Below are 13,950 nucleotides of genomic sequence, written 5' to 3'. Positions count from 1 at the left end.
TTGGACACCCGACCTACCGACAACTTCTTCTTACGTTCGCGTAAGGCTTTGGACTTGAGCGACTGGCAGTCGATATCGTCATCCGTGTCGTGGGCCTCCCCGAGGCACCAGGCAGGCGTTGTGCGAGTCCGTCACCGACATCTTGGACCCACACTCCCCGCACTTCTTGAAACCCGGACGCGGGTTCGAAGACGAAGACGAAGTAGAAGACATCTTAACACAAAGGATTTTCACAAAACGAACAGGTTCGAAGAACTGAGAAGAACAGAACTCCAAAGAGTCGAGGCGTGAACCGAGAATCACGAAGCAACACGTTCGCGGAAAAAACGGAACTGAGGCTACGGGCGTCGTGCGTCCTACTTATCACATCGGATGACGTCGGACGTTGGAGGAGGTCCTCGACGACGGCGCATCGACGTCATCGACGCAGGACGCAGACGCTGAAAAAAGTTTCCGAAGCAGCACAGCTGTGGTGATTACATGTCATAGATATGGAATACGTCGGAGGACCCAATCCCCTCGAAAGGGACTATTCAAACCAGGTTGAAAGGGCAAGAGGAAATATAGAACAGAACTGAAAACAAGCTCAAAAGTAAAGATTACCGGCACCGAAACAGCGCATACAGAAGGCAGAGCTGGAGAGCGGAAACACACCGGAGAAGGCTACAACAGGAGGAGGAATAACGGGGAAAACAAAGGTAGGAAATATCCGAGGAATACACACGAGAGCGGCACTGCGACGCGGTTGAAAGTTTAAGAAAACAAACAAAGCGAGTTGCAACGCGGCACGCTGGGAGCAGTCAGAAAGACTAGTGCGGTAAGACAACCTCAAGATTGATCTAAGAGAGCCTCCATCTTTTCCATAGCTCTATGGCCGTATTGTGACAGAGGGACATGCCAATAGCTCTCAGTTAGATCAATCATAGAGATGTACCTGGTATTGCCAAGTCAATCAATGAGGTCATCAATTCTTGCCACATTTGATGAAGGTCAATACAAAACCTCCACGATTGATCTGGTTTTGATACAAGGACTATTGGGGAGGACCATGGACTATGAGATGGCTCGATGATATCCTGGTCCAGCATCTTCTCCAACTCATGTATGATTATTTCCCTCTGAGCTTCAAGGGTCCAGTAGGGTCCAGTAGAGACTTTTCCTAAGGAGGTACAAATTATACACTCCTCTTACCCTCCCCGATTAATTTCGAAACACATCACATTCTGTTGTTGTTGGACAGGAAGTTCATTAGGGATTAGATTAAACTATCCCCGGTTGGGAGACCCGGGAGTTACATGGTCCGGTCTGCTCTACAACTTCATTAGTACCGTACCAACAGGACACCATTTTGTTTCCTGATATGGGAAGTAGAACAAGGACCTTTTGTCCTACTGAGAAAGAATGAGGGGTTGCCTTTCCATCATAATAGCCCTTCCCCTTTTCCTGGGCATTGGCTTGATTGGAGTTTACTATATCTCTTACCAGTACAATGGGCCTCATTACACGGACGGCGGTAAGGGTTAACGGTCACCGTTAATGGCAACGGTGACTGTTAACCCTTACCGCCGTACTACGAGGTCCCTTTGCGGGTTGGAGGATTTAACGCCTGCTTCTTGCAGGCGTTAAAATCCAACCCGCTAAGGGACCTCGGAGCTAATTACGGCACCGCAAAATTGCGGTGCCGTAATTAGCGCCTTCCCCAGTCCCATAGAGCCCTATGGGGCAGAAATGGGAATGGGGAAGGGCAATGGCGGAAAGGGGATTTACCGCCCCTCCAACCTTGGAATGGGGCGGTAAATCCCCTTTCCGCCAAGGTGGTGCCGGTATTTTACCGGCATGAGCCATGGCGCTGATAGCGCCATGGCTCACCGCCTACCGTGTAATGAGGCCTTCCTTAACGCATTGCACCGTTTGAGATAGTGGCAAAATAGTTTCCTTATTCTCTTCCCAAGTTTACCTAAGCATGCCGAGTACGTCCCTGCGATCTCTCTCATATAGCAATTCTAAGGGTGAAAATCCCAGAGTACTTTGGGATACTTTTCTTATAGCAAAAAATGCCCAAGGCACCATGATGTCTTAATTATTTTTATGTGCCTCATCCAGTTTCTTCAGAATCCTTTTTATGGTTTGGTTAACATGGTCTTAATTTGAAGGACTTCCTTCACCTCAGTCATAATTTAAGTTTTATGAGTAAGGATTGCTTTTGGAAAGCCCACCTGCGACAAGAAAAGGATCAGATGATTCCATATTTATTGGGTGGTATTGCTTTGTAAAGGGTAAGCCTCAGGATAGTGGGTTGCATAATCTAAGATGCCTAATATTTACTGATTCCCCAGTTTTGAAAACTCCAAGGAACCTATTACGTCCATCCCTATCCTTGAAAAGGATACCTCTATTATGTGTAGAGTTTGTAAGGGAGCTGGCGAAGGCCTTTGGGAATCGGTTTTTTGGCACAAGGGCATGTGGTGACATGGTTTTTAATGTCATAAAAAAATACCCAGCCTACAGACTTAGACGTTTCGAGATGTCCAGCTGTGAGATGGGCATGGGCAATCTCTAGAACTGCCCTCCGATGACTCTTGGGGACTACTATTTGGCACTGGCCACCCCCTCACTGGTAACATCTTCTGTATTGCGTAGCCCCAGCTTTATAAAAAATAACTGTCCTTCCTTTCCTCTTCCCTCCTCTTCTGGTATTACCTTGAGAAAGGCTTCAGATAAGATTGGGTTCTTCCTTTGCGCACAATTGGCATGATTTCAGTTTTTCTTGGTCAACTTGGGGTTTGGGTATCTTGGTACTGGTATATGGTATGAACTCTGCCTCCCCAACCCATTTTGTACCTCTTTCTGTTTGCAAATCTTCCCTATGGGAAAACCAATAACAAAAGTGAAAAACACACCTTTTTCTCAGCCTTTATATCTTTTGAAGCATAACACAAATTTGCACCAAACGTTTCAGTTGCTTAGGGCGTCGTGTCAGACAGTTTGTTTGAAATACAATATGCTGATCCATCCAATGTGTCAACAGCTATTATAAATAGAATGGTCACATTTCCTATGGATAGGTTTCTCTTTAACAATGCGTTGACTACCGTCCCCCATAATTAATATGTATGTATGTGTGCATGTTTGTGTGTGTATACATATATATAGAGAGCATGTTTATGTACTTTCTATTTGAAATTATTTTATTGGTGCACAGTACATATTAAAATGTTGCCACATAAGGTATTGCCCAAATGTATGAAATTGTCAGATGATTGCAAGAAAATATCCACCTCATGCCTAACCTACCCCATATGTCAAGGTGCATTGCAAAATAAAGATGAAAAGGATCCAAGACTGTGGCCTCCACTGGATAGGCTTATCCAGGGAGTGGCCTGAGGTGGCACATGCTACCCCTGGAATCTGACTGGCCACCACAGGTGCCACCCTATTATCCTAAACTATGATCATTGTGTGCGTGTGTGTGCGCTCGTTCTTCATGCTACCCCTGCGTAAGAAAGTGCCCACTTGGGCCAACCCCAGTAAAAAGATTCTGGACACTCCACTGCTCCACCAGCTGAATCGCAGATGAAATATTATTTGTAAGAACAATTAGCAAGACCTACAAAAGTAACAGCTGCACCATTCCCTTAACCAGTTTGTCCACAGTAAATGTCTTACGTCATAGCGGGCACAGCCCCTAGCAATAAGTCAACACAAGGCGCAATTTATGGAGCTACTTCAGACATGTAGCTCCGTAACCAAATATGAGAAATATGTTTCAGGCAGCAATGACATAATGTAAACACACACACTGTGGTGTTTCCACCAATGGCACATTCTGATTGTGTATGCTTGCATTCTACCCAGGACAGATTCAACTCAGAGTACAGGAGCATAATGCCACACCATAGCACAGAATCAAAGTACTATTTTCAAGAGAAGTGTTTTGACACAGTAGTGAAATCTTTACATTAGATATGGTCATTAGTAAGAGTGCTAAATGGTGCTGAGTGAATGGAACGATGAGCAATGATTAAGACGGCTGGTCATTGAAAGTTGTTTTACAAGAAAGCATCTACACCTATATCTTGGTTTGTTTTGTGCAGTGCAAAGTTCAGCTTGTCAGAAAAACCTTTCGCCTTTGCTAAGGAGATTAAAGTTTGGCATAGCCCACAGACAAAGAGTGATGCTGGAGAATATCTCAGATGCTTCCAAGCATATAATGAGAACAGGTTATTAATTCCAGTTGAGGTATTTTTACAGGTGGAGTAATTTAATAGATAGTTATATCTTTACCATTGCAGAGGACATATATATACAGTTATAGACATACCTTCTCTGATGGCTGTAAATGGAGTCCCTTCCTCTTCTTGCAGTCTGATCACCTTCAGCGCCACTAGCTTCCCATTGACCCTGAATGAAAAGGATATGTCATATAATTCACAGACATTGTTTCCATGAAACTTTACCCATTGCCATGTCTAGGTTAGTCATTCAATATTTCAATATGATTCAACATGCGCAAAACCATCAGTAGTTAATTGGGCCCACTTTCCACATCCAGTATATTTTGACAGGTGGACACACCCCCTGCTTCCGGCCTTAGTCCCGCCTTACTTTTGATATGGTCTTTAATATCAATTTAATATAAATGTTATATAAAAAAATATATCAACACTTTTTATATCGATTTTATTTTAAATGTATATTTGATATCAACTGTGTATAATATATATCACTTTTGACGTAAACATGGGAGCAGCATGTTGTGGTGTTGCTTGGTCGACTATGAAAGGCAGAGTGAGCTCTGAAGACAGGGACTGTGAACTTAGGGTTTGTAGCGTCACATGGTGATGACGCAGGAGTGGGTTTGGCCTTTCATGTTACAGGAAGCGGCTGTAAACTTTATAGAGAGTATAGATGATGTTGTGATTTTATAATGTGAAGGACACAGGCTAATGAGTTAGCTTCAATGAACATTAAACTTGAAATAATGTATGTAGAGGTTGGCAGTATAGCCCTATGCAAATGGACGAAGAACACTGTACAGGGCTATAGCTTCAATGGCTAGTAACATTAAACATGATTTGGTATAGTGTAAATAGTGTTTAGCATGCTAACCCTATGTAAATAGGCAAAGTGTGTTTCAAATAGTCTATATAAAAGTTCACAAACTATTGAGTTTGGACGTGTGTTTTAAAAAGAAAGAAGAGTGACATAAAAAATATTGGCTGTTGGCAATGCTTGCTGCGGTCTACATGAAGACAGTGTACAGCCCTGAAGGTTTCACATAAAAAAATATTCGCTGTTGGCAATGCAGGTTTGCCTTTTTAAAAAATGAAGAGTGAAGCTTTGACATAAAAAATATTGGCTGCTGCCAATGTTTGCTTCAGTCTTTTTAAAAATGAAGATTAAAACTTTGACATAAAAACATTTGCATGCTGGCTCTGCTTGCTTGACTCTAAATGAAGACAATGCACAAGCCTGGAACCTTTGCCTAAAAATGATTGGCACTGGACAATGTGTGTTTCTCATACCTTTTACAAAAACACCAAATACTGACTTTGTCAATGCTGTTCAAAATGTTTGCTGGGTGTGGCGGAGACTCACAACTCTGTAGCAGAGAGAAATAAAGCAGCTGATAGATAACCAGGGCTGCAGCTGGGGTCAGTGTATCTAGAATTTGTAGAATTCTATGATAATAAATTTGGGCCTTTTTTGAGCCAGAGTTGGACTCTGTATTGACACGGTTTAAGATTTCAGTGTTAAAATGTCAATGCAGTTTATAAGAAACAGACATTGACAAAGTTGATAGCTCTGGCTTTTGTATAGGCATAGTGAAGGTAGAGTTTGATGGTAAGGGTTAATTAAAGCAAGCACAAATTTACGGGGCGTTGTTACATTTCAGTTTATACCCTACGTCTGGGGTTCTTATTCATTGTATAGCAAATGTATTTTTAAGCAAGCTCGATGATCATATTAGCAGTTCACATATACAGGCTTTTAAAAAAACAGTAGGGCTTTTATTCTTGATGTGCCACATATTTTTTATTATTTATTAAGAATATTTATAAAGTGTGGATCCCACCAAATGATTGTCTGGGATTTAGTGATAAAATAGTGTTTAACAAGGAACAAAGGCAAAGACGCCCAAGTGGCAAACTCTTTTCCGGGCCATTTTATAGCAGCCCTCTTTTCTTTGAAAACATATTACAAAAGATCAGCTGTTGAGAACACCATTACCGTAAAATCACAAAAGTTGCACATATTTTACTTTAAGAAAGTACATTATTAAGGTTGTATCATGGTGCAGGTTTACCGCTTAACATTTGTTTGTTCTCCATGAATTGCAAAAAGCTAAATGTAAGTCATTATTGCCTCACTCCCCAATGGCTTTTTTGAAAATACAGTTATAACTCTAACATTGACTTTTCCACCATTTTGACAATGCTAACAATGCAAAGTTTTTGCCATCTTTGTCAAAGATTACACAAGTGGTTGAAACGCTGGCGCTGCATGACAGGTTTTGTAATGGTAATTGGAGTAAAAATATTGGGCGCTAGCAATTTAAATTACAGTTTTTATTTTTCACTGTGTTTTATAGAATATTGACAATGCTGACAATGTGAATTAATAGTTTGCCCGGCTGGGATCGACAGAGTTTGAGTATGTGCCAGAGATCACACGTTTGGTAAAGTCCTGCACCCGAGGTTCTTTTATATAAATGGATTGAAATTTCAATTTCTTAAGGGTCCTATGCTTGGTTGTGATGCTGACATTGTAACAAACGATGTGCTGCTAGAGTTGGAATATTGTTGGTCAATATTGTAAAGCACTGATGCTTTTTGTGTAAAAGATGTTCTATTCTGAATCTATATTGTTCTTTTATTTTTGGTGACATCATGTACTATAACAGATGGATGGCACAGCAGGCTGACTCTCTAGATGTGGATTGTGGCAGCCGACAACCTGCAGCCATTTGATTTATGGCGATTGATGCATCTAACGCAACACGCCCCACCTGCTTTCAGGGCCATCAAGACCCAAGGATGATGGGGGTGCCCCACAGTTTCAGAACGGCCTATTGATGGCACACTTGGCATGCTCTCTGGATGTGGATTGTGGAGCCCACGGATCGGCTTTCATGTTTTTGTCAGGTCAGCAAGGCCCGATGAATTGGGTGCCTCAACACATTGGAGTTGTTCTTCAGCTTTGGCAATGGGCACAGATGGCTTCTCGGATTTCACAATGCCCCTCAGTAATCAGTGTCTTGGGAATGTCTCCTCTCATGGATGCAGGCCCAAGGAACCACAACAGGTTTTGCTGCTTTGTTGTCCCAGGGGGCATACATGTGGGACAGTGCCACTACCAAGGCTCAATCATGGAATGCTATAGGAAGTGGTATTGAGACCACAGCTGGTGCTACATGATGTGACCGAGCCCCCCCCATTTTTAAGTGTGAAGCATTGTCTTGCAGGTTCATGGGGTGGGGTAACCAAATCTACTACTACTAAGCTGCAGTAACAGATGTTTTTGATGTTTACGTATGTTTGTGTTCTAGGTCAAACTCTGGTCATCGAGTGTCAATGACTTGCTTGGTAAGGACTTGCTCACTATTAACACAATAGCAAAACTTCATGTATTGTTTTGAAACGTATTTCGCTAAAGTGACTAGGAGTGACATTTAGACATGGTGGCTATATAAAATCATGGCAAAAATAATCATATCAAGACTTCACTGTAAAAAGCAATGCAAGCCTGATAGCATGTCATTTGAGGAGCTAGTGCTAAACACAGATAGATGCCAGTATGTTCACATAAAACTGGGTGATTATTTTTGCAAAATGTTGCTGAGAGATAATTGTGCATGTGTACACAGCCTCCAGTACATGTAAATGTTTCTCATGGCATTGTGACAATAACACATTTGGGGCAGGTGGCTTAGGGTTAAAAGAAATAACGCATAGTCATTATACACTTACAGCATATATGTATAATTCTCTTAGGATGTCTGAGCAATAATATTGGGCATGTTTTATTCTAAAACTCTCCAGCCATAGAAAGCAAACCCTGCAAAATATGTCATATCCTTTTAATCTCAGATCCAAAACCATGGGCTGGTCAAATGAGTACAGGTGTTTATGATCATGGCAACAAACCTATATAAAGCTAGGGCCAATGTTGTGAAAAAAAAAGAACTCTAACCTAGAGTGTTAAAGTATGAAACTCTTTTAGCACTGACTATAGGGCGACAGGTCGAAGGATGACTTGTGTCACGGGTTCTTATCATTGTGAAGCAATATTTCTGGCACTGACACTTGTGAGATAGAGCAAATTAGATGGTTGTAATGGACATTTTGTTGTGGAGAATAAACCCACATGGAGCAAACTTTCACTTTTTAGAAAGAGGCTGTCTCAATTCAAATCAGGAGCTGTGACCTCAGAAAATCAACAATGTACCAAGTACCTCGTCAACTTTGATATTAAAGAAGTGAGTGTGCAGAGTGCCTAAGAAAGGGCTCAAACATGTGATTGTCCAACAACAACAATTATCTATGGCAAACAGGTGTGCAAACAAAATTAATTATTAACAAGTCTGTACTACATTTAAACAATGGACATTGTTAATATCGTATGGGGAAATAAAACAGGTTGTATTACCTGGCCCATGCCTGCCAGTTGGAAAAATATACTCCCATATTTTTACCAATGTGATGTCAGAACTATGCCAGTCCTAAACACCAATTGAGTCAGATGATGTTGTAGTACTCCCACAACCATGCATGTCAGCATTATTGATAGGAAGGAATGAATAATGACTGTACAAATTAAAGAAGATGGTGGGAATCAGGCTAGGCTTGTTGATTAATGAGCTAGTCTGCCTGCTTTTGAAAATGGTAGCCTAAAACATTCCATCAGACAACTCAGGATGTCAATAGGTGAACGTCAAGATTATCTGTGCAGGTATGCAATAACCAGTAAATGCCTATAGCAAATTTGTTAGGTTTTGGGTGTAAATAGACCCATTTATCTTTCCTTGTCTGTAGATATTGGTGAACCATCCCAGAAGCCATTCTGCTGTCATTGCAGTAAAACCAAAGGTAGACAGAAGGATCCTGAGGTGGTGTATCTTTATGGTGAAAAAGCACCAGGCACAAAAACACCTAAGATCATGTAAAAGATCAGACTTCTGCGATCAAAGGACCATAAATCAATCAGCGAGGAGTGAACCTGAAAGCAAGTAGAGTTGTGGCACACCTTGTCACTAGCTGAATTACAATTCTGCACCAGTTCTAAGACCCCTAATCTCATGGACGGTAAACCCCTCCCAATCATGACCAGGACAGATAACAAGGGGATCATTATACAGGAACATGGGGAGAAAACACTGGGGGCACTAGGGAACCTACATGTACATTTGTCTGATCAATCCCAAACTAATATAGGGGGCAATGTAGAGTATAAAACAGCCAGGGGATCAACAGTGTCTCACTTTGTACAGATCAACACAATAAGCAGACTTACTGAGAATAACAATATCACCCTTGAAGCCAATAGAGAGAATAGCATCATAATGAATAATCAGACTGTGGACTGTTTAAAGATGTTATTACTAAACACTAGGTCCCTAGTTAAACATGGCATCGACTTGGCAGAGTATATCGCACAACAAGACCTAGACATTCGCGCTGTGATGAAAACCTGGCTGCATGACACACCCGGAACTTCCCCATCCCTTGCTATATCACGAGTTATGAAATAATCTGTATGGATAGACAAGAGGGCAGAGGTGGGGGATTGCCTATATTTGTAAGGCAGAAATAGACATATGGGAAGTTGAAATTGTGGGTCCATTAGGTTGCAAGACCCGACACATTAAAATCAACATCAATGCCAATACCACAGAGAATTTGATATTACTCTATAGACCACCTAATCACATGCCGGATCTTGTTAATCAGTTGACGAATGCTTTGTTACCTATCTTTAAAGCCACAGCTAAGGTGGTACTATTAGGAGTTTTTAATCTTCAATGGGGCGATGCCATGGTGACAGCACTAAACTAACCTTTTGAGGACCTGGGACTTAACCAACTGATTATTAATGCAACCCATATCAAAGGTAATATCCTAGATTGGGTGGCAACCTGTAATATGTCAGTGGGTAAGACCATCTCAGCCCCTTGCCCATGGTTCCAGCACGTCTTCATAACACTGGTCCTACTATTTCCCAAAATCGTATCCAGAAAACCCAAACCCAGAAACTGGATAGTTTCTAGAAACATGTGTACATTATCCCCACATGGAATTGATAACTTGTTCATTCCATTGGCAAACAAAGGGACCAATGTGGAATATCCGCAGATGCCTTTGAAAAAATGTCTTTCAGGAAACCCTAATTAAGGCAGTCAATACTATTGCTCAGTTCAAACTAAATTACTAGTTCATTAAAAAGTCAGTACATGGTACACTCCTGAACTACAAACACTTAAAGCATTGAAAAACAAATGCTTTAAAACATGGATAAAATCAGTTCTGAGAAAAACAAAGCGGATTATAATGAAGCAGCCAAGATGTTTAAAGTAATCTTGCTTGAGTCCAAAAAAGCCACGTCGGCAATAGGATAATCAATGCGGAGAATGACTCCAAAGAATTATTTAAGATCTTGAAGGAACTGGAAAATCCATGCCCAAAAAGCGGGACGAGCCCCATTAAAGATGGGGCATGGTGTATGACTATTCAGGAGGCAATGCTTAATAAACTACATAACCTTAAACAGAATATAAAAGTTAAGTTAAATAGCTTGAATGCAGTGGAGGAAACAGCAACAAGCATACGCCTACCTGAGGAGCTTTAGAATGGTAATTGAGCTTTAGAATGGTAACTAACAGTGAAATATCATAAGAAAAGGCAAACCCACAAGCTATGAGAGAGATGCATGTTCAGCCATGACAGTCAAAGCCTGCCTCCCCTCCCTATTAGACACCATTACAAAATGAGTCAATGCATCCTTTGCAGAAGCCCATGTGTCTGATGTATTAAAAACTGCCTGGGTTAAACCCTTATTGAAAAAAACGTGCTTGTATCATTTGTCTCTCTGGAAACTATCGGCCAATAATGAATAAATCGTTCCTTTTGAAAATCCTTGATAGAGTGGCATATGAACAGATCGCTGAACATTTTACAAATAATGGGATTCTCAACAAATAGCAATCTGGCTTCAGACTGGGACAGGGAACTGAGACAGCTTTGCTGGATCTCAAATCCAGAATGTTACAATTTGTAGATAAAGGACAGAGGGTTCTTTTGATGCTGCTGGATTTATCTGAAGCTTTTGATTTAGTGGAACAACCTATACTTATTAAAGACTACAGACTGTCGCTGCCTTTTCTAGGTAAGCAGCGGAATGGGTCAAATCATTTTTGGAAAATCGTCTTATTAGAATATGCACTAATAACGCTGAGGCCATCGTCAGGCAAATTCACTTTGTGGTGCCACAAGGAGCTTGTGTCTCCCCCTCCTTCTACAACATCTTCATTGTTCCACTCTTTCAGATGTTGGAAGAGAGGGGAGTGCAGTTTTCTAACTACGTAGACAACGCTCAGCGAGTGATTCCTCTATCTGGTGTCTATGAAAAAGATGTTCTGACCATCAACAAAGTATATGGATCGATTCAAGACTGCATGGTAAAAAAAAGGCTAGCCTTAAAAGACGGAAAACCTGGCTTGATATTCATTGGCACTAGTAATAAAATTAAGAAACTGAGTGCATATTATCAATATCTTCAAATTGCAGACTGCAAGATACAGGTGCAAAAGAAGGTAAACATCATGGGAGTCTATTTAGATCAAACATTAAACATGAGATCCCAAGTAAATAACCTTGTTTCGTCCTAAGCCAATCATCTTAAATTGAATTGTTATCACACATTCAACCGTTTCTATCTAAATAAAAAGCTCTGAAACAGTGTCCAGGACAATCAGAAATACCAAAATTGATTACTATAGTAGTAGTGTTATGGGCATCTGCAAAGGTGATTGCTCCAGACTCCATGTCATTCCAAATAGTGCTATAAGAACTATTGAAGGATTGAAGAGAAGAGATCATGTCTCGAAAGCTCGGAATAAGTTGCATTGGCTGCCAGTTGGAGCAAGAATTGAGTTCCACCAGTTGGCGATAACACATAAATGCCTGATAGGGACCAGCCCGGAATATCTGAGGGAAACCCTAGAAAGAAAACCAGTCCAGAAAATACTAAGATCTAATGATCACAATAGTCTGACTATTCCTAACTCTAAACTTACTTTAGTCAGAAATAGTGCTTTTTACACAGCGGCTCCTAGGGCCTGGAATTCTATTCTACTGGATTAGCGTGAACTAACCTCACACAAGCAATTCAGAAAAAAGCTGAAAACCTTCCTGTTTAGATTAACTCTGTGGCCTTCAATTTGAAAACTAAAAACCCACGCTAGCTGTCCCATTCATTTTGTGTTTGTTGTTTGTTCCATGTTCATGCCTCCGAGCCATAAAGCGAATTACAAATCTATTAACATAACATAACAAGAAAACCCATTGTCCTAGATGAAGGAATGCCATGTTTGGCCCTTAGTTCTAAGCTACCTGATGATTTAGACCCAGAAGAAGGAGTAGGAAAGAACCCCAAAGTCGCTGAGAATTCTGACGAGTGGAAGGAAGCAGGGAGTGATTACACTAAGACTTCCTCCTCTTTGCTTAACCACAACATAAAAATGAGTACCCTCAAGACCCTCCTGGAGCGTTTAATAGAATATCAAATCCTGGTTCTTGCGTGTATCCTGTGAAGGTTTCGAATCGAATCAACCCCTACATGCAAAATTGTAGCACTGACTAGGGGGGAGTTGACCTTGTCTTCTGAGATCCCTTGTCAATAAACGGTTTACTGTATGGCACATTTTTATCAATTTTTTGTTAATGTTTTTAGAGTTTATGAATTAAGGATGATCTTAAATATATGTACTGTTGGGTGGTTTGTGAATTCCTTTTTATTGTGATGTTAACCGATAAGGCTTACGCCGAATAAAGGTTATTTTGACTGACTGAAATCCAGGTAGATCATCGACTCCAGCATGGGCTGGACCAAGTACAAACGAAACCCTCCCATCAGATAGTTCTGCACGATGTATTCCAACCTTACCAGGAAAAGGAAGACTTTGGGGCATTTTTAAAAAAAAACTTTGAATGGCTTGCCACCCAATGTAAATGGGACGAGGACTTAAACACCTTTTACCTTGCCCCGAGACTTGCAAGCCTCTGATCAAAATTCAAATCTACTGGGGACTACCCCTTTTCCTGAAATCAAAAAAGGCGGACTTAGAATGGGTGGGACAGACGGATGGGTTCTATCGGTTAAAATTTCGAGACCTCTATCTTTTACCCTTGATTAGAATTAGCTGTATCAATACAGAATATGCTTACTTAGTGGTTAGGAAAGAAAACCCTATCAGAGGTCCTCGAGACCCTAGTCAGAGCAATTTATTAATGCCCTTCATCCATCTTTGCAATGAGGGATATTACAACTACAACATCAATTCTTACTTTAAATGGCCATTCAGGTAGCAGAAAGCCCATTCAGAGGCAGTCAAATATTCGAAACATCTAGGAAAATCAATAGAAATAAAGAGAGATGTAAAGTTTGGCCTCGAGTTTGTAAAGACCAAGAAAGTTGCTCTTCGTGAATATCTAAGTAAGGAGGAAATCCATAAAAGAACTCTCCAGTGTCGTTACCTTAATCTCGAATAACCCCTCGAGAAGAAATAGGAGGAAAGAAAACCTCCTTTCCTGGTTACCCTCTATGTTTTTCTTCTGCCCCACGAATACGCTAGAAGAACCTATGGAGATAGGATGGCTAACAGCAGAACCATGAGAAACGGAGGAAGAAGAGAGAGATGTGGACAATGATAAGACTGAAATATATTACTGTAGG

At 41.0% G+C, this 13,950-nt stretch overlaps 1 protein-coding gene and 1 long non-coding RNA gene across 6 annotated transcripts in view; one reads left to right on the top strand and one right to left on the bottom strand.

The window, feature by feature from the left end:
- Positions 1-12,916, top strand: part of LOC138569950 (uncharacterized) — a 154,703-nt gene extending 141,787 nt beyond the window's left edge. Inside the window, exon 2 of the long non-coding RNA XR_011303357.1 lies at positions 6,905-12,916. This is a non-coding gene — a long non-coding RNA (uncharacterized lncRNA). The remainder of the gene's footprint in view (positions 1-6,904) is intronic.
- The window catches only part of CDK14 (cyclin dependent kinase 14), a 2,372,392-nt gene that overhangs the window by 1,527,792 nt on the left and 830,650 nt on the right, over positions 1-13,950 (bottom strand). For all 5 annotated transcript variants that reach the window (XM_069648415.1, XM_069648417.1, XM_069648419.1 and 2 more), the window contains one exon: positions 4,322-4,401. In XM_069648415.1, coding sequence (XP_069504516.1) covers positions 4,322-4,401 — 80 coding nt within the window. The remainder of the gene's footprint in view (positions 1-4,321; positions 4,402-13,950) is intronic.

The sequence above is a fragment of the Ambystoma mexicanum genome, chromosome 2q (genome assembly GCF_040938575.1).
Source record: "Ambystoma mexicanum isolate Mex_15411 chromosome 2q, UKY_AmexF1_1, whole genome shotgun sequence".
NCBI lineage: Eukaryota > Metazoa > Chordata > Amphibia > Caudata > Ambystomatidae > Ambystoma > Ambystoma mexicanum.
The sequence above is the reverse complement of the archived record's forward strand: the minus strand, read 5'-3'. Positions and strand labels throughout refer to the sequence as shown.